Source organism: Megalobrama amblycephala, linkage group LG8 (genome assembly GCF_018812025.1).
Source record: "Megalobrama amblycephala isolate DHTTF-2021 linkage group LG8, ASM1881202v1, whole genome shotgun sequence".
Classification (NCBI taxonomy): Eukaryota; Metazoa; Chordata; class Actinopteri; order Cypriniformes; family Xenocyprididae; genus Megalobrama; species Megalobrama amblycephala.
In genome coordinates, this window is record NC_063051.1 from 17,903,282 (window position 1) to 17,929,283 (window position 26,002).

A 26,002-nucleotide genomic window follows, 5' to 3' on the forward strand; every position below is an offset into this window, starting at 1 on the left:
CGGAACGGTGATCCCGACGTATGACATAGGAAAACCCACAGGAATCGTATGAATTACTTTTATGATGGATGCATGTGCTTATTGGAGCTTTAAAAACTTGGGCGCCATTCAAAACCATTACAAAGCTAGGAAGAGCCAGGATATTATTTAATATAACTCCAATTGTGTTTAGCTGAAAGAACAAAGTCATATACACCTAGGATGGATTGAGAGTGAGTAAATTATGGGATCATTTTCATTTTTGGGTGAACTATTCCTTTAACTCTGTTTGCAACAGCTTCAAAACACTTCACAGTTGACAGACATAGTGTTTCTGTTTTTGTTGCTCTGTGAACAAAACTTGCATTGAAGTGGCTAACACCTTCCTTTTTTTTTTTTTTTTTTTTTTTTTTTTTTTTTTAATCAAACCGTCTGTGGATTGCCTCACTACCTTTAAAATAAGTTACTCCAGTCTTATCCACTAATCATGACCAAATTTGTTTGTCATTTATTTACTACATCAGGGTTTGTGATATTTAATCACAGTTCAACCTCAAAAAACGGTTGAACATGGCCTTTACACTGCAATGCAAGCTTCATGCTATCAGCTGTCGCAGTCACAAAAAAACGTACCTGCAAGAGGCCTCCTTCCCCAAAGTGTAGTACCTCCAGGATGTTGTCTGACTGTATGAAAGCTGTAGACAGACAGAGCAAATTCCCATGAGGTTTGAATATCAGCAAACAATGCCATGCAGGTTTATGCAGTGGGTGCAAGTGGCTCTCTAGGGGTGTATCAGATTTGGACACAATTACCCATCAGGCAACACAAAGGACTGAAGAGACAGGGAATCATTACAGTCATTTTGCGATCATTCGCTGTCTGCATATGTCTCAAGTGAGCTCTTGATTAAGGAGTGTGGAGAACCATATAGTTTCACTGTCTCGTGTGCTACTTTGTAAGAGAAGCTAAAGTTGCCACAGCTTCCTGAAAACAGTTTTTTGAGGCCAGGAAATAGCAAAAAAGCAAGCAAAACAGAAATTGAAATGTCAGAAATGTATGTGGTCAACATGAAGTTTACCTCAATCTGCTTTCAGATGTTTGAAGTGAGTATCTTTATCACTTTATCATTATATCATCAATTTCCTTCAAACAACCACTGATGACAGTAAATACAAAAAACTGGACACTGAATTAAGTTAAGCCAACTGTAAAACCGTGCGTTAACATCCATACTGTCAGCTAATGAAATTCTTCTTCTGATTATACTAAAACATAACATCAGGAGTTCTTTGAGCAGGAGCAGATTATTTACAGATTAACAGATGGCAAAAGGAAAGTCCTCCTGAGCTGCCGAGTTCTCATGTTCAGCTTCATGTCAGTCTACTTGCAGTGCTATTATTAGTCTGCAGGTCTGTAACTCTAGTGAAGTTTATAGTGACAGAGGCTGGTCACGCTCATGAAGCTCAAAACATTCCTCGTATACGCTTTCAGGGGTACACAAAACGCATCACTTTCCACACCACATCATGTTACATCATACAATTAACTTAGAGAGGTGTGGAGTCCATTTCATCAACAAACATTAATTAAATCTTGAGTCAAGCATCAACTTGGGCAAGATTTGGGCAAGAACAAAATCAACTGATAACTGTGGGCTGCATCATTTAATAAATAATACTAAAATATGGGTGTCGCAACATATCAATATACATGCAAAAATATGATAATGTAACAGCATGTAACAGTAGATTTTTTTTTAAATGAAACAACATTTAAACAACAATTAAATATCTTTGTCTAATTTATGAATAATTCAATATTTTTGACAATGTATTGCTGCATTTAGCTGTGTGTTTTTTTTGTGTGTCAAATTTGTGCCAAGATACTGTCATGGCAAGGGGATTTTAAATAGATCAGATTCACAACAAAATTCCATAGTGTGTGTGAGTCTGCCAGTCTGGAGGTTCAATGTTTAAAAGCATCTTTACACATCAGAGATCCCTTACCACATTTACTCATAATAACTTTTCTTAAAAACGCCACAGAGACAAGAGGATTCATTTAGATGTACAAAGCCACCTGTAAAGAGGTTTAAAACTTTCCTAACACATTCAAATTCTGAGCTAAATTGCATCTATTTTACAACTCCCAGAACTCAACAATAAGGACTGCCCAGTAGCCCTATGCCAACATAAACGACGCTCGGGACAGTGGACAAAACTGTCATTTGCCCGATCGGGCCAGTGCTGCATCGCTACAAAAGTTTATCATTTGCAAGTGTTTTTAAGCCTTGCCAATTGAAATATTCAAGTGCAACAAAACGCGAAAGAGAACTCAATTCAAGCTGCCTCTCTGATATATTGATACACTCACACAAACTTGTGTTAAAATGCCTGTATTGGTGAGTATCCTCATAATCTGTTATGTCTTAAGTGAACAAACAGTTGAGAAATAAAGCTCTTGTGTAATTGGATCCGGGCATGCAGCTCTTAAAGTGACAGCATCCTAATAAACCTAATGCTGTCTTTGTTTTTAATGTTAATTAAAGGACAAAGAAAAGAAAAAAATCACTCACTGCTCTTGACTGAATAACTTTTGTAACTTTAAAGGGGTCATGAACTGCATTTCCTGGGGTGCATTTATAATGTTAGTATGCTTTTTACATCCATAATTTATAAATAAAAGACATTTTTCCTACCTTGATTTTAGCCCACTGGTTTGAACGCTCTGTTTTAAGGGGCGTGTCTGCTGTGAGACTTCAGTGTAAACGCCCACTGCTGTGATTGGCTAACATCTTTCCATTTGAAATAGCTAAGTATTACTCTCTCTTTTAGTGCGTTTTTACTATTACAGCTCTCAAGGTTAACTAATCGTGACAAATGTTGAATTACATTTAGATCTATGGCATTATATTTAGATTGTGGCATGAAAGGTTGCAGAGATGAACACTGTAGCCAATCACAGACATGTTGAGCGCATGAAAGCAGTGATCTCGTCATTGCAACTCAATTTCTGTACACTAACAAATGCTTTCAACTTCAATAACAGTGCAAACGCGATATAATTAAGAGATTTGTGAAGAGTTTTACACCTGTCAGTCACTGATAAACTCGCGCCGTTTGATTGACAGCTTCAGCGCACGCTGCTCCAACGATTGCAAAGGGAGCATTCTTTGATCGCTTTCTTTATATAATTTAATCACCATTAAATAACAGATTATTTTCATCCTACTAAGAGAAACAACGCAAGTTGACGTTTAGTCATGGGTTTGATTTACTGACACACAGACAAAGAACATGACTGTACACGAATCATTACATTTCAGATCAGGCATTAGAATTAACACAGTTACTTACATGTTGTCGCATTACTGTCGAGTCCAGGCACTGCACAATATTTTGTAATCCTCAACCGCATGTTTATTGCTTGGTAGCTCGATCAGGTTTAACACCATGTAGGCCTATGTTACTTAGGCTACATATTCTATTGCATGTCATGTGCGAATCGGTGGGCGGGGCTAAACAGGCAGTGATGAAGTAGGCGTTGATCTTCTGCGGAGACGGTCCTTGCTGCCCTTTGAGGTCATAGATGCCCACTTTGAAAATCCTATCGTTTGCTGTGTTTGGTGTCAATAAAAGCTTTTTTTGGACTAACAAGGAAGTTTTCAGTTCTGAAACTTACAGGATATTCTTATAGTAATATGAGCTCTTATATGTCAAAAGCTCAAGGAAAATTGGATTTCTTAATTCATCACCCCTTTAATAAGGATTAATCTATAGGGTTCCTAGAATTATTGGCTAAAGTACCAGGATTTTGGCATGTTCCCACTACAGGAACTAGGAACGATTTTAGTTCTATGAACTTCTTTTGGGGGAACTAAATTAGCTCCTACTACAGAGTAGGATCTAAACCAGCACTACAGGAACTAGGGCCCTATAATTTCAGTGAAAAATCACGGACGGAATGGTGGAATCCAGTCATAAAAACGGAATTTACTATATAACGTGGAATGTCATGGAATTTGTCACATTTTTGATGAATGAATTAAAAGCAGGTTAGTACACATAAATTAAATCGCGATATAGACTAGTGACTGAATATTAAACCACAAAAAGACTATTTAAACATGAATCCTGCATGCCTTGTGCCTCTGAAATGAATGATGCGGAAGCGCAGTTTCATTTACCTCACACCGCCTCATAGATATGACAAAATTTAATTGAACCATTAAAATGGAGTCAAAAAATAAATAAAACGGAAAAAATGGAATCCAGAAAAATTAAAACGGAAAAAACGGAATTTGGGAAAAAATAAAACGGAATTTGGGAAAAAATAAAACTGATTTTATAGGGCCCTAAGGAACTATCAGTGACATTTTGTTCTTTCAGTCGCGTAGTAGATTAAGCGTTTACATCCATCTCCGTTATCACGAAACCCACGACACACAACAAACACAGCTCCGATCACGGCATCCTTCATCCACCGGTTTTTAGCGTTTGTAAATGCCGTACTCAAAGACGCTGCTGTCAGCAGCTTCACAGTTCCTATTCTATCCTAGTGGCTAGTTCCTAGAACTGAGTTCCAAGAACTATTCGGTGCGAATGCCCCTAATATTTAATTTATACAGCGAAGACTACGCAGTGTTATTTTACATTTGATTATTCAATTTCTCTACCTGAAAAACATGAAAAGCATTGTTTATTTCATTTGTATATTTGTTTTGTTGCATTTATGTGTGCTATTGCTCATAATTTAATTGTTTGTTCTTATTTTGTTACTGACAGTTTACTACAATATTTGAAATGTATATGATTCAGGCTTGTAGCTTTTGCTGTCATAACCTTATTTATTAAGGTTATAGATCAAAAACAATGAAAACGATAATTAAGGTCTTTTTTATTATTATTATTTATTTATTACTTCATGGTGGGGCCAGTGCAAGTAATTTTGGCAGTGCAAGTAAAAATTTGAACCACTGGCCTTATACTTGAGCCCTGCTACATGAAGAGCTTGTATTAATGGAACTCCATGGAAATCTCAGTTCTTAAACTGATGCTTGGTCAAACATGTTAACAATACCACACAATTCACAGGGATACCAAACAAATGTAGTTAAAGCTTGTGTTCCTTTCAACAAAAGTGGTCCCTACACATACGTTTTTTTAAACGCCAAAAGACAATCATGGATGTTGTAGTGTGAGGAATGTGTGTCAGACAGACCCTTCACTATTGGCTTTGTAGAGAGACAGTGGGAGGGAGCAAGCTGCTGCTGAACGAGCAAAAACAACACGCTACTCCGGAAACTAATTCTTGCTCATGTACACACCTATGATGGATTCCTTTAAGTGAAACACAGATAAACCTATGGACAATAGGGCTGTGTATTGCCAAGAATCTGGCGATACGATACGATACGATACGATACGATACGGTACGGTACGGTACGGTACGATACAGGGGTTACGATACGATATATTGTGATACTGTAAGAAAGGCAATATACTGTTTTAGTTCATGTTTTTTTAGAACGAGGTTCTAATTTTAGAAAAAACTGTCATAAAGAACACACAACCACATGCATAAAACCTGACAAATAAACTTTATTTTATTTAATCAAGACAGTATTATTTGCATTTATATCACAAATCACTAATTTGTGCAATCTAAGTAAAGGGAAATTAAAGTGACTGCAGGATTATTTAAGTGTATGTTTTAAAGGTTCATAGAATAGAAGTTTTTAATTTCTAAATTATTTAACAACAGAAATTCATCATAGTCCGTTCCATGACCGCATGACTTTTCCATATTTGATACTGTAAAGCTGCTTGCTTTAAAGCAGTCTTTTGTTTAAAGTGCTATTTAAATAAACATGCCTTCACTGAAGTGCTGAACACAGCTGGCGCAAACATATCCACATCGCTATGATCAGATGCTTTTGTTTCTGCTGTCATTTTTTTTGTGTGTTTATTTTGTTATTGAGAGGAAAGCGTGCAGTACATATTACATATTCTATCGAAATGCCTCTCTCAGCAGCGCAGATGGTGTCAGGATGTTAAGTGAGCTCTCAGATTCAATGCGTTTCCCGAGTACTGGATTTTAACATGGCCTGTTTTGTAAACAACATGACTCTTGTTGATCTCCATGTGGTTTCTTTAGTTGAAGCCAAAATGAGTCCACATGAGCTCGCGGCGGAAGCCGGAATAATTCTATCGTCTTGTGAGCTGGGTTTGCTAATGCTAACGCCAGTGACGCACGCGCCTTTCTCTTCTCTGAGTCAGTTTTACGTTCTGAGATAACACTGCCATCTAGTGACTAGCAGTTGGAGTTAAATCAAACACAAAGCCACAAATCTTGAATGTAAATAAATAAATAAATATCAATACAGTGTTTTTGAGAATCGATACAGTATCGCCAAACATAATATCGCAATATTGACGTTTATCGATATTTTCTTACACCCCTAATAGACAACTGTATTTCAGGCCATTGCATGAGGCACTGACTGCTATATTACTCAATCACTCCAGCACTGGAAAGAAACTGAAGCAAGTGAATCAATCACAGAACATTTAAACATTTCATGCTCAACTGAGACCCTAACACTGTGTGAGATCTAGGCCTTGAAAAGCTAGAACACTATGTGCTGTTGCACACATGAACAGAATTATGTAATGGCGATTGAGCATCTCTCGATCAAGCATCAACCATTTCCCTTCTCTCAGGCATCTGTTGAGCAGATAAGCCAAGACCTTGAAAGGAGGAGATTGAGTATTTTTCACAACTTTCACATGCTGACATCACACAAATTCTGCTACTTTAACAGCTATAATTGCAGAACCACATGTCACAAGAAGATAAAAAGTCAAGATAAACCAGGTCAAGATAAACCACTGAAGTATTGGACGTTGAAAATGAAGCTTTATATGTGTACGTATGTATGTATATGTATATCCAGGTATATACACACACACACGTGAACATATGTATAAAACACTAGGGGTGTAATAATTCACGGATTTAAAAAAAAAAAAAAAAAAAAAAAAATCAAACCGTGTATATATGGTTTGGTGAAATTGTAAAATAAAAAAAAAATTGTAAAATAGACAGAGTTCCACTAATGTATATTTCTGTCAACGGATACGCTCCACATGCATTTCACGTGAGAGTAGCTGTCCAATCAATCTTTTGCTGAAATCACAGTTCCTCACATTGGTGTGTTGCAGTTCAGCATGGCAAGCGAAGGGGACAAGCCGCTGCGTCTGTATTAATTTCAGTATGTCGAGCAGGTAATTCAAACGTTCGACTCTCATCCTTTGACCTCAAATATGGCTTATCATTTGAAACATGCAAGTGGTAGCAACTTTACTTGGCCGCTTGCTCTAACGTTAACCTAGATAAATGTGCGTTATTATTAGGCTCATATCCAAGTGTTAGTGCGGATTGTGGATGCTGAAGTATAGCGTGCTTACTGCATGACATGGAGGCATTGGCGCGATCACTTGCATTTTTTCCTGATAACAGTGGAAACAACTTTTTGGTAATACATAAGAAAAATACATCATTCGAAACTGTAGGGGTCTACTTTTAAATTAACCAATTTGAATCAAAAACAAATACTCTCTGATTATGTAATCCATATGAAAGGTGCATTTCTCTCTAAAGGCGCATCCACTATATGTGGAGATGGCGAGTCAGCATCGTCAACTTCATCTTGTTGTAACCAGTTTGTTAATAAATAATATGTGTTATTACTTGTAGTTTGATTACTTGTTCTTACTTTCTTAATTTGTTATTGACAGTGGTCCTTTTTCATACTGAACCGTGGGGCTGGTATTTTTTCGATTTTTCGATTAATTCGAATTTAATGTTTTGCCTCAATTTTATTATTTTTTAAATCGAGAAATCGCGATTTTGAATAAAAATGTTAGCAAGCCTTACAATTAGGTATGTTGACAATATTGCAATATTATCAGTTAGGAGAAGAAAATGATCCGACCACATGATGGCGCCGGCGCGCCTGATTAACCGCTCTCATGTGATGCTCTATGAAAGCAGAACACATCACTTCTTAGGCGGCTGTTCATTCAGAAATGCGTTATTGTGTTATAAAATGAGACGCAGGCAATGGAATGAGAAAAAAAAGTTATTAAACATGAGTTTAACTTTTTTTTAACTTGACCGCCGTCTTTTTAGAATGCCGTTTCAAGGGTGAGGCACAGCAAAAGATGTGAGACATGAGTGCAACAGCCAAACACGTCCGCCAAACATAAAAACAATAGGACAAATAGCGCAATGGAATGCAAAAACCTGTAAGGACTACTACTGTATGTTTGATATTTCATGTTTACATGATGGTGACAGGCTGAAAGCTACTGTTGTTTTCTGTTTTAAAGGTGCCCTAGAACCAGTTTTTACAAGATGTAATATAAGTCTAAGGTGTCCCCTGAATGTGTCTGTGAAGTTACAGCTCAAAATACCCCATAGATTTTTTTTAATGAAGTTTTTAACTGCCTATTTTGGAGCATCATTAACTATGCACCGATTCAGGCTGCGGCCCCTTTAAATCACGCGCTCCCTGCACCCTCCAGTTATTATCGTTCCATCTGCCATTTTTCGCTATTGTTCTTGCTTGCTTACCTAGTCTGATGATTCAGCTGTGCACAGATCCAAATGTTAATACTGCCTGCCTTGTGTAATACCTTGAACATGAGCTGGCATATGCAAATATTGGGGGCGTACATATTAATGATCCCGACTGTTACGTAAAAGTGTGTTATGTTGAGATTTGCCTGTTTTTCAGAGGTCTTTAAAACAAATGAGATTTACATAAGAAGGAGGAAGCAATGGAGTTTGAAACTCAATGTATGTCTTTTCCAGGTACTGAACTCTTGTTATTCAACTATGCCAAGGTAATTTCAATTTTTGATTGTAGGGCACCTTTAACAAAGCATTTGCTGTAAATAACAGCCTATAACTTGTTTTATTTATTGCTATTACTTTTTGGATAAAAAATATTTAGCATTTTTCTTATTTTATATATTTTCTGCAAAGATATTTAACAAATTGTTTTACATTTACACCATGTTGATCATTTAAGGTGTGGTGCACTTGGAATGAAACTTTTTTTTAACCAGATTATTAATAAAGAAAATGTTACTTGAATCATATTGTAGTTAAGTTTTTAAGTTGACTAGTTAAACAGTAGGCTTATATAAAAAAAAATAATAATAAATAAATAAATAAATCGAAATCGTGAATCGGTCTATCGAGATTTTATTTTTTTGCCATATCGCCCAGCCCTACCGAACCGTACCAAAATCAAGACCATAAAACTGTGATACAAACCGAACCATGAGTAATTTGAATTGTTACACACCTACTAAACACACATGCTTATCATCACAAAGATTTACAGTCAGTGCTTTACTGACACGTGCCTAGTGTGATGTCATTGACAACTGGATTCTTGTCCCATGAAGATAGGCCGCCAAGGGGTTAAACACATTCCTCCTTCAATTTAAAGGAGAAAAAAACACTCCATGTGATCAGTGAGTCTCTTCAGTCAATAACTGGGTTGACACAGTAAATGAAATAGTGGTGCATTCATTTCAAGGGAAGAGTGAGAACACTTAACTCACACGTGCTTCCCAAAGAGCGCTAACCCATCTGCTCAAGCCTCTGTGTGGTCTCTTTGTAGCTATTAGGTCCATTTAGAAACTTTCAAAAAGAAAGAACTAAGAAGTGAGAAATAGGTTTATTACTCTGTCACTTGGCTTAGACCATAAGTGTTGCACATTTACAACAAAACACTGTACTTATATTCGCAAGGACTGATAACTGACTTCTTAAGAATTTGATATATCATTCAACACAAAAGCTGTATATTTTTTATTTTATCATGTCTCTTTGCTCACAATATGTAAAAAATAGCCTACTATTCACATAATTCACAGAACCAACAAAAGAACTAATCACCAAGGAGCAAATGCACATTAGAGCCCTAAAATCACATTTGGATTGCCCTGGTGTCCAGGCAAAAGAAGCAGAGTAATCCAGGGATTATGGAGAAGAGAAACATGTTGTCTCTGAAGGACAGAGATCATGCACCTTCACTGATCTACAGGGCTAAAGCATGAGTCGGAGCATTTTGTTTTTTGCTACCCAAACTAATGCAACTACATGACAAGTAGTGATAGAGTGATCAATCGGCCAGGTCAATTTATCGGTCAATATGTTTGCCTCCCTGTGTTTACTCCCAGTGTCTGTTACAAAATCCACTGACAATCTTGCCAATGGATGATTCCTCCCCCAAAAAAACAGCATCTATGACAACACTGGAATTGAGGGAAATGGCTTAAATATTTTTTGATCAAACTGATTTGATATAGTTTCCCACTGTGCATAGCCAAACCGGTATCACAGAACAAATCACAGACCAAGAGACCAATTTCAGTCATAACTTCATTTTGACAAAATGTGTAACAGCGATTTGCCTTAGTAGGGAAATTGAGAGAGTATTCTGTAAAATAAGTACTAATTGCATACTGTGCACAAATTCCACAGACATTTCTCCTTCAAAGGGACAGTTTACCCAAAAATGTACCCACTCTGATGTCACCCTGTATGACTTGATGTTTTGAGAACTTTTTTTCTCTCCATACAATGGAAGTCAATGTTCACCAAAACTATTTGGTGTCATTTGTAAAACTATTTTTGGCTAACTATCTCTTAAGTTCAGAGTCTTTTCAATAAAAGCAAAAAAACTAAGAATCAGTCAAAAATAAATAAATAAATAAGCAAGTTGCAGCACTAGTATTTACTGGGTCATCTGCCCTGTCAAAGGGGTTGATGTCTGGATTGTGTCAGAGTGCACTGTAACCCTCACTTTTCCATTTGCAAACACAGCCAAGTGGTTCTACACGTGGATAAGATTTGTTTTTCTTTTTTTTTTACAGTGTCATTTCTGTGAACCTCTTATTGTATTCAGTGCTGGATCCCTAAAATGCAATCAAACAACTCAATTTCTATATGATACATTGCTTAACAACAAATTACTGCACACAAGTACATCACATCCAGTAACGTACAAAACTACTGTATTTAACTGTGCTTGAGCAACAAGAAGAAATATAGTATAAACTTGCATGAACTTGCAGTATGCAGTCACCACCTCCTCCTTCTCCCTCTCTGAGTTAGTTGACATGTCACTGACAGCCTGGGCCTCAGAAACAAAACTCTCACATTAACACTTTACTTTAAACCTTGAACCTTCCGCTAATTTACCCACACAACACTGCTATAACAAGATGTTTTAAAGGTCTGAAATATCATTAACGTTGTTTACAGCGTAAAACGTAGCCGTTCAGTACCAAACCCGCATTTATTAGCTAAAATAGTCGTGAACCACCACTAGTCACCAACGTACATATTCATTAAACGTGTTATTATAAAGGTTAAAACCTATTCTGGAAATGTTTGAGTTCTGTAACACATTAGCCATTGTTTTGTTTTGTTTTTGAGAGTGAGAGTAACTTCAGACAGGTTTAGTGGCATAGCTAATGTAATATGACTAAGCCTGTTAGCTTTAATACTCAAGCTAAACTAATGTCTCTGAACACTATTTTCCAACAGCTTTACGTCAAGAAAATAAAAACAGCAAGAGCAGTAGCATGTCATCTAACCCAGAGCTGTGAATTCAATATTGTGGAAAAGACATGACTACATACTAATTTTGTTCTCTGACGCGCTAAAGCTCGAAGCTAACAGTTATTAGCTTGCAGTGAAGCCGCGGTGTATATATACACAACCCATATTCACTGGCGAAAAACAGCTGAAAAAAAAACACAGCGCATTTCAGGGGGTTACCTTGTTTGTTCGCCTGTGCCACGTGAATAAATGCAATAAATAAAAGGCGCAGAAGTCCAACACATGATGATTTTGTTCGTGTTGGATGTGGGGAACTCTGTGTTGTGTCCTTGCTCGCCATCCTGCTGCTGTTTCTCTACCCGTGCGCGCGTCGTGTGCGCGCTCATATAAACAGCGCTCACGAGTTCACTCAAGACAGGCACCCAGCGGATGTGAGGTGAACTACAAAACATTGTCACTATGTCAGTGCACTCAATAAACTTTTTTTTTCTAATAAAAATGAGAATGACTTTTGAGAACAATGATTAAAAAGATGTACACTCACACAAAATAAAGACTTCTATGTATATTGTTCGAGTCATCCCCATGTTGATATCACATGACCAGCTCATTTAAATAATGTAAATTATATTATTATTAATATTGTTAAACTCACAAAAAAAAAACTGCACGTTACCAACAATAACATGTTTACATTATAGTTTTCAGGCAAACAATGAATAAACATAAAAGTACAAAACAACAATAACAACTAAGTCTGAGTCAACAGCGCAATAGTGTAATGGTATGACTCTTACTAAAATATTTAGTGCCATGCATAAAGATTGATAAGTAAATGTCAGCATTTGTTCCTGTATTATTTATGCAAGTTTTAGTGCCTTCCATTCAGGTAATATTTCACTTTTTGAGATTAATTTTTTAGTCCTTAACTGGACTTTGGTAAAGCAATAGATGTGAAGTGATCACAGTCATGAATAGGCTTTTATCTTTTGTATGACTGTATACACAGCCTTCCCGATCTTCATGCAAATCAGTCCCCATGCACAGTGAAAGCATATAACACATGCAAACAAGCTTACACAAACCAGGTGAATTTATTCACATTCTTTTCCTAAATGTTGATACATTAACGTTGTGATAAATTGCATTCAAATTACAAAACCACTCTTCATAAAATAATGGTAGGGACAGAAGACTGCAAGTTTGATTGCGATAGCCTATGTGTGAAATCTAGGCATTTGAAAAACTTGATTTAATTACATTTCATTATATGTTAAATACATTACTTGTTTCCTGTCTAAAATCTAAAACTGATACGTTAAAATGTTTCATCCTTGTCCACATTGCTTCCTTTTTGCAAGCACATATTTACTAAAGCTGACAAAGTTTTCATGTAGCCAGTGTGTTTGCATTATGAAAGAAGAATGTGAGCCACTGAGATCTTTATATTTTTCCTGTTTAAATATTATTGTTGGCTTAAGACGTTTACTCTATAGACTGACTGATAACAGCTGTCCTCGTGATTGAGGACACACCTCAGTTCATTATGGGCCATAAGGGCTGTAAAAAGCAAAGGTGTATAGCATATCTCTTTAGACAGTGACTCAAAAAACTGCCTCCGCCTATTTGTTCTGCTCTATTTATCAACTTATCCAAATACTGTTTACATTTAAGGCATTCAGCCATTAGAGTGATGTTTAATGTTGTCATGTGGGACAGTAAAACAATATACAATATTGATACAATGAAGCCTAATTAAGAGTGTTTGTGCAAATGAGAAATATTATTGCTGAATGTATAATTCATTAACATATAGTGCTTTTATGTCTCCATTGCATCTCTCCATTGAATCCACTGCATGAAAAAACAAAATTAACTTCGCAAACAAGTAGAATTCCTTTGAGCTCATGTGAGTAATAGAAATAATTACCTCCCTTTTAATCTGTTCATTATAACTGCTGCACCTTGTGAGTAACTGTAAACATTTAAAGCCTTTATTTGATATTCTCTAATGTGGTGTACTTATAACCACACCTGATACAGCAATTTGTTTGATCTGTTTGCTTGTCTGTTTGTTTGAATAATTAACAAATAATTTAAATAATAACAGCTCATCAAAAGCATGGAATGGAGAAAAAAGGTGAGTTTTTAGCTGAGAACTGCCATCCAAAGATGAGAGTCTGAATCTGCAGACAGCTTGAAAAACATAAAAGTCTCTTTGACTAATGCTAACAAAAATGTCTGTTCTAAAAATGCATTTTCATTGGTAACCTTTTACAATGTGGAAATTAGTAACTTTGTGTTAGTTTTTTCCTCACAATTCTATGAGTCGCTGTCTGAAGTGCACAAAATAACAAAACTGGTGGATTGTTATGAGATGGCACAATAGCACAACAGTATGAGGGGTGAGAGAAGCTTATTATTTATTCATTATACTTCAGCCATGAGGATTCTAGATATACTAGTTAGTCAACATATATGTCTACATAGGTGATGAACAATAATGATATGATGAATGGGAGTGTTTCTAAGAATTACAGCAATGAAGGAACAATAAGGTTTTTCCATTTGTTCGGTCTGTTTTTATGGTGCTGATTGATGAATGACTAGACAAATGCATTTCAAAAAAAAAAAAAAAAATGTCAGCAATGTATTACATTTTGAATAAATGAGTTTATCTTAACATGTTTATATAAATGAAATGGAAGGTGTAACAAATATTGGTTAAAAACATTTGCTATGCCTAATATTTAGAACTACTTAGCTATAAAAAGTAGCCTAAATATGATGCGTGAAAGTATACTTTATGTAGGCTATATGAAAGTAGTACATGTTGTACCATTTGTTGTTCTGTTTCATTGTGATGTTTTGATTTTGATTTATTTTGAACTGTAGCATCCAGGATGTTTATTTCAATGAGCTGACTAATACAACAGAACAATTTACTAAATGCAATAAAACAAACAAACAAACAAACAAATAAACAAAAATTAACTCGAACAGGGTTGTAAAATTCTTGAGGAATAGCATAGGGGAGCGCGGGGCACAAAGTAACGCGGGGCTAGTTGTCTTTCCTCACAAAAGATTCATAACGCTCCGAAGCTTCATGAATATAGCCTATATAATAACTAGGCCTATATAAGTGAATAACTATATAAGTTGTTATTTTGTTTTTTGGCGCACCAAAAATATTCTCGTCGCTTTATAATTTTAATACTGAACCACTGTACTCACATGAACTGATTTAAATATGTTTTTAGTACATTAATGGATCTTGAGAGAGGAAATGTCATTGCTGGCTATGCAGGCCTCACGGAGCCATCGGATTTCAACAAAAATATCTTAATTTGCGTTCCGAAGATTAATGAAGGTTTTATGAAGGTCTTACGGGTGTGGAACGGCATGAGGGTGAGTAATAAATGACATTATTTTCATTTTTGGGTGAACTAACCCTTTAAGTTTCATTTCATCCTCCTGGCCGATTGGTGGCGCTGCTAAAAGTACCTCAAGCGCAAACCACCAGAATCCTTCCCAAGACAAAGATGTCTGAATCGTTTCCTTTGTTGTGATATAGTGAAAATACGAATCGTACAGTTCTTATTTTATATCCCCGCTTTTAAAATAAGAAATCAAGCAGTTATCTTCTATCAGTATTAATCAGACGTAAAAATGAGTGGCGGAGTGTATGGCGGAGGTAAGTGCGATTTTGGAGGGAGAATCAAATGAATGAATGCGCCACGTTTATGAGCTCGCTAGCCATCAAACTAGCATGATAAGATTATTTCTGCTCTTATTTTGTGAAAATGAAACCGGAGCCCTCGTTTCAGGTTTTTATGCTTAATAGAATGCAGAATACAGCTGAATATTGCAAAATGAATGCGCAGTTAATAAAAATAAAATTTGCAGGACGAGTTATGTATTATAACGGACTCGCATGCATATTTTTTGACTACAGTATTGTCATATTATTTAATGAATACTAAACGTGTTTTCCTCTTAGTTGTATCCTCATCTGTTTCTCTTTGGACATTTTTCTCCCTATATAGATGAAGTTGGAGCTCTTGTCTTTGACATGGGCTCATACTCGGTGAGAGCTGGATATGCAGGAGAGGATTGTCCCAAGGTGTGAACAGTAAGATGAATCCATATATTAGTGTTAAAGCTGAAAAACATATGTTTTGAGCAAAAATGTAATTGTTTTGTGGTTTTTAGGCTGATTTTCCTACTGTGATCGGTGTGACTCTGGACCGGGAGGATGGCAGTACACCGATGGAGACAGATGGAGAGAAGGGAAAGCAGAGCGGCACCACCTACTACATTGACACTAACCAGCTCAGGGTCCCTAGAGAAAACATGGAGGTCATGTCACCTCTCAAAAATGGGATGAGTAAGTTGATGAAAACGAGTTTGAATCTGCCTTTTTCTGAGCTTATTCTTCTCCCTTTTCTCATAACATATAAGCTCGGAGAGGTATTTATGTGAAATAAAAATGAAGGAAATATACGAAAAGTGAAAATAAAGTGCCTAATGGGTATTTAATAGTTGGAATAAAGTGATCATTGAGTATGCCTTTAGGGACAGTTACAAATAATGTCCTAATAAGGACACATCATTTTATGATTTTAATAAATCTGAATATGTTATTGCATGCTGTTTAATGTACCACAATACAATGAAGTGCAAATAGTTCCAACAGCATTTATTAACAAATAGCATATAACAACTATTTACACTTATTGCAAAGAAAATACTGCTATTTTCACTTGGAGCAAATAGCCTTTCTCTCTCTATATATATATGTATGTGTGTGTGTGTGTGTGTGTGTGTGTGTAGATACACTGCCCTCCAAACGTTTGGAAACACCCCTCGCAAAGTGTGGTTTTGGACGATATCAGCATAAATTCTTATCATTTTTTTGGTGCAAATACATTAAAGTAACTTGACATTATCATAGAAGAACCAGCAATAATAATTTTCATTTTGATTACATAAAAATGCCAATATATACATGTCAAAGTCAAACATGCCACTTTGCCAGCTGTGATGCCTGGTTACTGGTTTAAACTTGGCCCAGGTTTGTAAAAGATTTTTGGGTCAGCACATCTTAATAGCTTCAACAATTGATTGCCAATTAATTTTAGAATACAATGAACCAATTAGAACCCAGTTTAGGTCAGATAGCTGCTACTAGTGGATATTTTGATGAATCAAAAATGTTAGGGCTGCACAATGATTAATCGCAATTAATCGTTTGAAAAATAAAAGTCTGTGTTTACGTAAAATATACGTGTGTGTTCTATGTATAATAATTATGTATATATAAATACATGCACATACATGTATACATTTAAGTAATATATACATGTATAAATAAATATACATATTTATATATATTTTATATTACATATATAGATATTTTATATATAAATATAATTTTTTTCTTAAATATATATATATGTGTGCATGTACTTATTTATACATAATTATTATACACAGAACACACACATATTACGTAAACACAGACTTTTATTTTGCAAACGATTAATCGCGATTAATCATTGTGCAGCCCTAGAAAATTTACGTTTTTTCTATGTATAAACTGTTTATATAATAAAATATGTTTTCGTAGTTTGTGTTGTCTCTTATCAGTGCAAAATTATCACAAATTAAAAAGGATTCATGCCAATATTGTCCAAAACCCCACTTTTCTAGAGAGTTTCCAAACTTTTGGAGGCAGTGTATATTATATGTATATGTACATGTATGTGTATGGATGTATACAGTAACTAATTTTTCTGTTTTCCTCTCTGAAGTTGAGGACTGGGACAGTTTCCAAGCCATTTTAGATCACACCTACAAAATGCACTTCAAATCCGAGCCCAGTCTGCATCCAGTCCTGATGTCAGAGGCCTCGGTATGTTGTTTTTATGGCACAAATCTAATCTGCAGATCACATCATACATGTGCCATCTGCTAGGATGCTTCACTCAACTTCCCGTGACCTTTTTTTCTTCATCTTGCAGTGGAACACACGAGCGAAGAGAGAGAAGCTGACTGAGCTAATGTTTGAGCATTACAACATTCCAGCTTTCTTCTTGTGTAAATCGGCTGTCCTGTCAGCGTATCCTTTATTTTAATTGTCTAGCTGAAGATCCAGATCTCTGCAGAAGACAATGTCATGTGTTTAGAATTGCTTGAACAGTATCAGAGGAATGACAGTTGTTGATTTAAATTTCATATTTGGGCAGGGTATCCATCTTAAAAGGCAGTCAGGAACATGAAATGTTGAATCCTTTACTCGGCATTGCAGGTTTGCCAATGGACGATCCACGGGTTTAGTGTTAGATAGTGGATCAACACACACAACAGCTATTCCAGTGCATGATGGTTATGTTCTACAACAAGGTAATTTGAATCATTTAGACTTTTCATGCATATTTTACTGGACTGACCTGTTTTTAATGTTAATATGCCACAGTTTAATTCACACATTTCATTAATATGTTTTTTACACCAGGAAATGTTTTTGAATTTGTCAAATATTAAACTGATCAATTTTATGTTTATTGTAATGTTGTATGAAGTTTAATTGTATACAGTTATGGTAACACTTCAGTATGGGGAACAATTAACACTTTACTAATTACTAGTTGCGTATTTGCTTGCATATTGGCTGTTTATTACTACTTATAAAGCACATATTAATGCCATATTCTGCACGACCATATTCTACATCCCTTATTCCTACCCAATACCTGAATGTAACCACTACAACAACTACCTTACTATTAATAAGCAGTAAAATAGGAGTTATTGAGAGGGAAAAGTCATAGTTAATAGTGAATGTATTCCCGATACTAAAGTGTTATTACAATATATTTATGGCATTGAATTTTAATTTTCTAGTTTTTATTTATTATCATGATTATAGCCTTTGATGCTTTTTTAAAGCCACAAGGTCATTCAAAATGTATTTATTTATGTATGTTTTTCAGTTGTTAACATTTCTGTAATGTGTGTTTTATGATCTTCCAGGCATTGTAAAGTCTCCTCTTGCTGGTGACTTCATGAGTATGCAATGTAGAGAGCTGTTTCAAGAGTTGAGTGTTGAAATAGTACCTCCGTATATGATTGCATCAAAGGTGAGGCTTGCTGAAGTTTATTCTTTTCAGTCATATTACCATCTCTGTTTGGAGGTTGCAATTCTCATGATATTTTTGAGGTGGTGGTGGTGTGTAGGTAAAATTAATTGAATTTTTAATTTAAAGGATTCAGTTCGTGAAGGAGCCCCCGCCAGTTGGAAGAAGAAAGAGAAACTACCTCAAGTTACCCGTTCATGGCATAACTATATGTGTAATGTAAGTGATCAGAACTGAATCATAGTGAAATTTGCTTAATATACTGAAGCACATTTTTTAGGTGTATTAAATGTTGCTACCTGTCATTTCAGACCGTCATACAGGATTTTCAGGCCTCTGTGCTACAGGTGTCCGATTCACCCTATGATGAACAGTAAGTTCAATTATTTTTCATACACTACCACTCAAAATTTTGGTCAGTGAGATTTTTTTATTTTTATTTGTAAAGAAATTAATATTCTATTCAGCAAGGATGCATTAAATAATTACATTTGAATTGATTAAAAGTTACAGTAGTCATTTATAATGTGACCAAAAACATTATTTCAAATAAACACTATTATTTTTTTTAACTTTGTATTCATCAAAGAATCCTGAAAGAAATTGATCACAGTTCACACAAAAATATTAAACAGTGCAACTCTTTTCAACATTCATAATAAGATAAGTTTCATGAGCACCAAATCAGCATATTACAATAATTTCTGAAGGATCGTGTGACTTCAGTGATGCTGAAAATTAGATTTACCATCACAGGAATAAATTACATTTTAAAATATATTTAAATGGAAAACAAGTTATTTTAGTACAATATTACTGTTTTTATTGTATTTTTAATAAATGCAGCCTTAGTGAGCATAAGGGGCTCCTTTCAAAAACATAAAATCATACAGACACATTTTTTAACGGAAGTGTATATAACATTTAGTTAATATGTCATAATTCACTTTTTTGATTTTTGAGTTTTTGGATAGGTTAAATGCTTATCTTAATGAAAAAGAAAAATCACATTGTTACAATCTGCCCTGTACAGAGTAGCTGCCCAGATGCCCACTGTCCACTATGAACTGCCTAATGGGTACAACTGTGATTTTGGAGCGGAAAGACTTAAGATCCCTGAGGGTCTGTTTGATCCTTCAAATGCTAAGGCAAGCAATATCCTCTTTACACTGTCCAAGTTTCATTGTAAAATTGCTAGTATAAAATTTTCTTATTCTTAATTTTCACAGGGTCTATCAGGGAACACCATGCTGGGGGTCGGCCATGTTGTGACCACAAGCGTTGGCATGTGTGACATAGACATTCGACCGGTAAGATTTCAAACACATTTCTTTACATACATGTCCTGTGTCTATGCTGCCTATGCAAATGACGTTATGCTGCCCTTGTTTGTTTTTTTTGACAGGGTCTGTATGGCAGTGTGGTAGTTACAGGAGGAAACACTCTCATCCAAGGCTTTACAGACAGACTTAACAGAGAACTCTCACAGAAGACTCCACCAGTAAGTGGCACTTTGTATTTTGCTTTTTTGCTTTATAGACCTTAGTCAGCGTAGCGCCATATTTAATTTTTGTTAGGAATAAATAAAACAAGGCAGTGAGGGATAGAATACAGTGTGTTCAATGCATTGTAGGGCTGTCAAACGATTAATCGCGATGAATCGCATACAAAATAAAAGTTTGAGTTTGCATAATGTATGTGTGATTAATGTGTGTAAATAATATGTATATAAATACACACAAATTAATGTATATATTTAAGAGAAATATGTTATTTATGTACAAAAAATGTATACATATATGAAGAGTTTGGTTCCAAAACGCAATAACTCCATTTTGATTATTTTGAGTAAAAAGGTGTTTTCTTTACCAAAACATTGGCAAGATGAAAACCACTATTTTCTGTTTCAAACTTTCACATAGCATCTTTTGGATATAAAAACATAAAAAAATTCAAATCTACATTTTGATTTTAAAAAGTTTATTATAAAAACGTATTATTTTTTTCCCAAAATGCAATAAATCCATGACACTTTTTTTTTCAAAATGCAATTAATCCATCAATATAAAAGTTATTTTTCAAATTGAAAATACACAACAAAGTAAGTTGATTCACATGTATGACAGAGTCTAAACTTTGCCAATATTTATCTTATATTCAGCCAATTTACTAAAAATACATTCAGCCGTCGCTCCAATGGTCATCTTGTTAATGTTATGAATTATTTGTCATTACCGAGTAAAGAGTATCTGGCGCCACCGCACGGTTAAATAAACACATTTGCCGAGTACATTGGTATTAAAAACTGCTTTTAAAAAAGCCTTTAATGTTTACAGTGTGTGGAATGGTGCGCTGTGATTGGTGGAGAGCGGATATATCGCGTTCTGCAGAAAAAGGAGACTGGCGTTTGTCGCGGTTTGGGAAGAAATGGAGAAAACATGACAGAATAACACGACGGATATCGCATTTTGCGCAAAATTAATAAATGACTTTTCAATACCGACCAGATACAATACTGATTTTGGCGGAAACTCAATTTTTTGAAAATGCCGTTTATCGCGTTTTGGAACCAAACTCTTCATATATATATATATATATATATATATATATATATATATATATATATATATATATATATATATATATATATATATATATATATAAATTATATAATAATATACTTGTAAATATTTCTCAAATATATACATGGATGTGTTTGTATTTATATATACATAATAATTACACACAGTACACTCACATATATTAGGCAAACTCAAACTTTTATTTGGTATGCGATTAATCGTGATTAATCGTTTGACAGCCCTATTGTACTGTTGTTTAACAACATACCGATTGTTCAGCTGACGAAACGTCTTTCCGCAAAATACAGAATGAAAATAGTTTTAAAAGTTAGGACCTTTTATAAAGTGTGTGCTTTTGTAAAAACTGTAAATCTGTCCCTCACAGCCTCGGTTTCATCTGTTAAATTCAATATGGCATCTAACCTGACTAAGATCTATTAGAATGTCATTGGGTTTTCAGTGCTTTTTTTGTATGATAACATGAATTGTTGTTTCGTCCTCTCTGCAGAGTATGCGTTTGAAATTGATAGCCAATAACACAACTGTTGAGCGCAGATTTAGCGCCTGGATTGGGGGCTCCATTCTCGCATCCCTGGTGAGTAGTGTTCACTAGGGCTGTCACAATATCAGATTTTAACTACATGAGTGTTGTGGCCAAAATAATTCTTCTTAATGATGTTGTGTTATACATGTAGATAGATTTTGGAAAAAAAAAAACACTGAAATTCTTCAACTGATGATATATTCTCTCTCTTTGGACTAATAAATCACACTCAAAATATCAAGGTAGGGAGGCAGAGAGAGAATTTGTAACAATTACTGTACAAAAGAACTTGCTGTTAACACATCCAGGCAAAAAATCCTGCAACATGGCTGCTTTTAGTAGGGGAACTGTGAAATTGGGAGTAAAATAAATGATTATCTTCTTAAATTAAATTAAAGGCAGTTGGATTTAACAGTGATCCTTACAACTTAGCAAAGAACTAGTGGTACATGGACATTGACATATTAGGAATCAGCTTTCTTGACATTCATATGTACCCGATTTTGACATTGGAGAAATACATAAAGCAAAGCCTGTGAAAGCTTTATCTGCTGGACAGCACTATAAATATAGTATAGGTAGATCTACATCTGGATGATCACTTATATCATTGTTGTTAGTGTTGTCAAAAATTCTGACTTCAGTACTGAAATTTTAAAAATGTGACAATACCAGAATTTCCCCCTAGCATTTTGAGCGATTCTTAAACACCTCTGATTGGCCATTGTGTTCATGCGCTCAACAGATATGTCTGTGATTGGCAGGATATTTGAAAGCAGGTGTCTATCAGTGGATCCGTCTATCAGCTGATATATTAGGGATCCGCTGATAGATAGATGCCTGCTTTCAAATGCTCCCATGTGTATCTGTGTGAGCGCTTGGTGAAGAGCATCAAAGATGTCTATTTACAACATGTTTTTGAAGCATTGATCATTGTAGCCAATCACAGACATATCTGTTGAGCATGTGAACACAATGACCAATCAGGAGTTTAAGAATCTGCTCAACAGCGCTTGAAATGCTGGTGTCATCACATTTTAAAAATTTCAGTACTGACCTGGTTCTTTTGACAGCACTAATAATCATCATATCGCCCAGCCCTAAAACTTGTTAAAGCACAAAGGCATTATAGACAATATAGACTTAACATTATGACTTTCTGTAAAGCTGCTTGTAAATGATGTGTATTGTGAATTTATACATATAAAGTTGACTTGACACTTGGCCATACTTCAAGATGAGATTTGTTGGTGAAATTAAAGTGACGAGGAGACCAATGGATATTCTGGTTGTTTCAATATATTTTGTAAAAACGTCAAATTATCTGGATAACTGTCAGCTAGACAGAGTTCCACAGTGTAAATTGAATGTATTTAAGAACTCTTTTTGCTCTGTTTTATCTACATAAACTTGATTTGTAAGGAAAACTGGGTTTGTCTAACATTATCTAATCATACCCCATTTGTATAACACACACATCATCATAATGCATGTTTTTTTTTTTTTTTTTTTAAATAAATGCTGACAACTTTCATTACGCATATTATAAGATGGTGGGAGAAGTATAAATGTTTTTTTTTTTCTCTTTTTCAAATAAGCAGGGGAGTAAAAGTTTCCATATATGCAGGGAAGAAAACCCAGATCCTAAACAATTTCTTGGAAGATCTGCTCAGTGTCTACATTTTTCCATTTTTTAAAAAAAAGTTTAAAAATAGTGTCTCACCTTCGACTGTCATCTCCTCTGACATGATTTTGTGCAACAGTACATGTACTACACACGACATTGTTGTCGTCTTTTTTCCGCTTTTACACCAGTTACTGGCACTGGATAATATTATCATATGTAGTATTACTATATATATCAGCAAAATCACAATATAATAATTATGACTTATTTCTTTTTACCTTTAGGGAACTTTCCAGCAAATGTGGATTTCAAAACAGGAGTATGAGGAAGGTGGGAAACAGTGTGTTGACAGGAAGTGTCCTTAACCAGTTCCTTCAACACCTGGTTGCCTTCTGAAGGAGATGTAAGAAAAATAAAAAATATACCACCCAGTAGAAAAAGCCTTCTTAGTGGACTCAGGAACTAACAAGGACACTTACTGTTATTTTTAGTGCAAACAAACCATATTTTAAACCGTTTAATGTGGTTGCACTCTTTTCTACTCCTTCACACAATATTTTCATATCCAGTTTGGCAACAAACTTTTCTGACCACCTGATTAATTTTAAATAACAGTGACAAAGGTATGTGTTTTGGTACATGGGAATTATGACCCCTTAATTGTATCAGTGCTTAAGACATTTGAAAGTTTTTTTGTTTTGTTTTGTTAATTTACATCACTCTACCATTTCCTAGAAAAATGCACCACAGGAAACCAAATGTTTATTATGCTTTTAACAATTGATCAGCTCTTTTGGGAATAAACTTGTTTTTGTTAAACTGGTCTAAATTGATCTCATCTTGTTTGAATGGGTAAGACCATCAGTACAGTGATTGTGTACTTTTGTTCTAATATTTAGTACATTTTACAGTGGTGATCAGAATTATTGGCACCCTTGGTAAATATGATCAAAGATGACTATAAAAATAAATCGCCATTGTTTATCCTTTTGATCTTTAATTCATAAAATTAGCAGAAACCTAACGTTTCATTGAAGGAAAAGAATTGAAAGTGGGGGGTGGGGGGAATCACATTATGAAATAAATGTTTTTCTCCAAAACACGTTGGCCACAATTATTGGCACCCCTAGAATATTTATGAGTAAAATATCTCTGAAGTAGATTCCCATTCATATTTACATTTTTTTAGATCATGAACATGAAATTGTCCAGCCATGACTTCCTGTTCCACAGGAGAATAAACATGAGGAAACACAAAGGCCAAATTCCCTTAATCATTCATCACAATGAGTAAAACCAAAGAATACAGTTCTGATGTGCAGCAAAAGATTGTTGAGCTTCACAAAATAGAAAGTGGCTGTAAGAAAATAGCTAAAGCATTGAAAATCCCCATTTCCACTATTAGGGCAATAATTAAGAAGTTCCAATCAACTAAAGATGTTAAAAATCTGCCTGGAAGAGGACGTGTGTCTAAATCGTCCTAATGCGTGGTGAGAAGGAAAGTTTGAGTGGCCAAAGACTCTCCAAGGATCACAGCTGAAGAATTGCAGAGATTAGTTGAGTCTTGAGTCTCAGAAAGCCTAAAAAAAAATTATCAAACAGCACCTACATCCCCACAAGTTGTTCGGGAGGGTTTCAAGAAAAATCCTCTGCTCTCATCCAGAATCAATCTCCAGCATATTCAGTTGTTAGGCAAGACTGGAACTTCAAATGGGACCGACTTCTATGATCAGATGAAACTAAAAAAAAGAGCTTTTTGGCAGCAAACCCACCAGATGGGTTTGGTGCACACATGGATAAAAAGTACCCCATGCCTACAGTTAAATAGGTTAAATATACTGTTGGATCTTTAATGTTGTGGGCCTATTTTTCTGCTGGAGGTCCTGGACATCTTGTTCAGATACATGGCTTCATAGATTCTATGAAATACCAACAGATAAAAAAAATTAAAACCTGACCGCTTCTACTAGAAATCCAATAATGGGCCATGATTGGAGCTTCCATCAGGACAATGATCCAAAACAAACATCAAAACCAACACAAAAATGGGTCACTGAGCACAAAATGACGCTTCTGCCATGGTCTTCCCAGTCCCCTGACCTGAACCCTAAAGTAAATCAGTGAAGTGAACTGAAGAGAAGAAGCACCAACATGGAGCTGGGAATCTGAAGGATCTGGAGAGATTCTGCATGAAGGAATGGTCTCTGATCTCGTCAGGTGTTCTCCAAACTCGAAAGGAGGTTGCAAAAAGTACTGAATAAAAGGGTGCCAATAATTGTGGGCAACGTGTTTTGGAGAAAACCATTTATTTCATAATGTGATTTTCCCCTCACTTTCAATTCTTTTCCTTCAATGAAAGATTCGATTTGCTAATTTTATGAATTAAAGATCAAAAGGATAAACAATGCAGATTTATTTTTATAGTCATCTTTGATCATATTTACCAAGGGTGCCAATAATTCTGATCACCACTGTAACTGGTCT

At 35.3% G+C, this 26,002-nt stretch overlaps 2 protein-coding genes across 4 annotated transcripts in view; one reads left to right on the forward strand and one right to left on the reverse strand.

The window, feature by feature from the left end:
* tmem131 (transmembrane protein 131) overlaps positions 1 to 12,003 on the reverse strand; it is a 41,008-nt gene extending 29,005 nt beyond the window's left edge. For all 3 annotated transcript variants that reach the window (XM_048199759.1, XM_048199760.1, XM_048199758.1), the window contains exons 1-2: positions 11,846 to 12,003; positions 613 to 674 (exon numbers count right to left, since the gene is read on the reverse strand). In XM_048199759.1, coding sequence (XP_048055716.1) covers positions 613 to 674; positions 11,846 to 11,966 — 183 coding nt within the window. In that variant the 5' untranslated portion in view covers positions 11,967 to 12,003. The remainder of the gene's footprint in view (positions 1 to 612; positions 675 to 11,845) is intronic.
* Positions 12,004 to 15,119: 3,116 nt separating this feature from the next.
* Positions 15,120 to 24,337, forward strand: actl6a (actin-like 6A). Its single transcript, XM_048199771.1, has 14 exons — positions 15,120 to 15,320; positions 15,673 to 15,749; positions 15,839 to 16,013; positions 17,440 to 17,540; positions 17,650 to 17,747; positions 17,937 to 18,031; positions 18,662 to 18,768; positions 18,895 to 18,984; positions 19,077 to 19,138; positions 19,799 to 19,913; positions 19,995 to 20,075; positions 20,171 to 20,266; positions 21,856 to 21,942; positions 23,803 to 24,337. The coding sequence occupies exons 1-14, from the start codon at positions 15,296 to 15,298 to the stop codon at positions 23,881 to 23,883; spliced, it is 1,290 nt and encodes a 429-aa protein (XP_048055728.1). The 5' UTR covers positions 15,120 to 15,295; the 3' UTR covers positions 23,884 to 24,337.
* The last annotated feature ends 1,665 nt before the right edge of the window (positions 24,338 to 26,002 follow it).

Bases quoted from the DNA above. Each gene is read 5' to 3' on its own strand.
- actl6a (XM_048199771.1), top strand. From the start codon at position 15,296: ATGAGTGGCGGAGTGTATGGCGGAG. The intron at 17,541-17,649 runs GTATGTTGTTTT...TTCATCTTGCAG, and splicing joins TCCTGATGTCAGAGGCCTCG to TGGAACACACGAGCGAAGAG. The intron at 18,032-18,661 runs GTAATTTGAATC...ATGATCTTCCAG, and splicing joins TGGTTATGTTCTACAACAAG to GCATTGTAAAGTCTCCTCTT.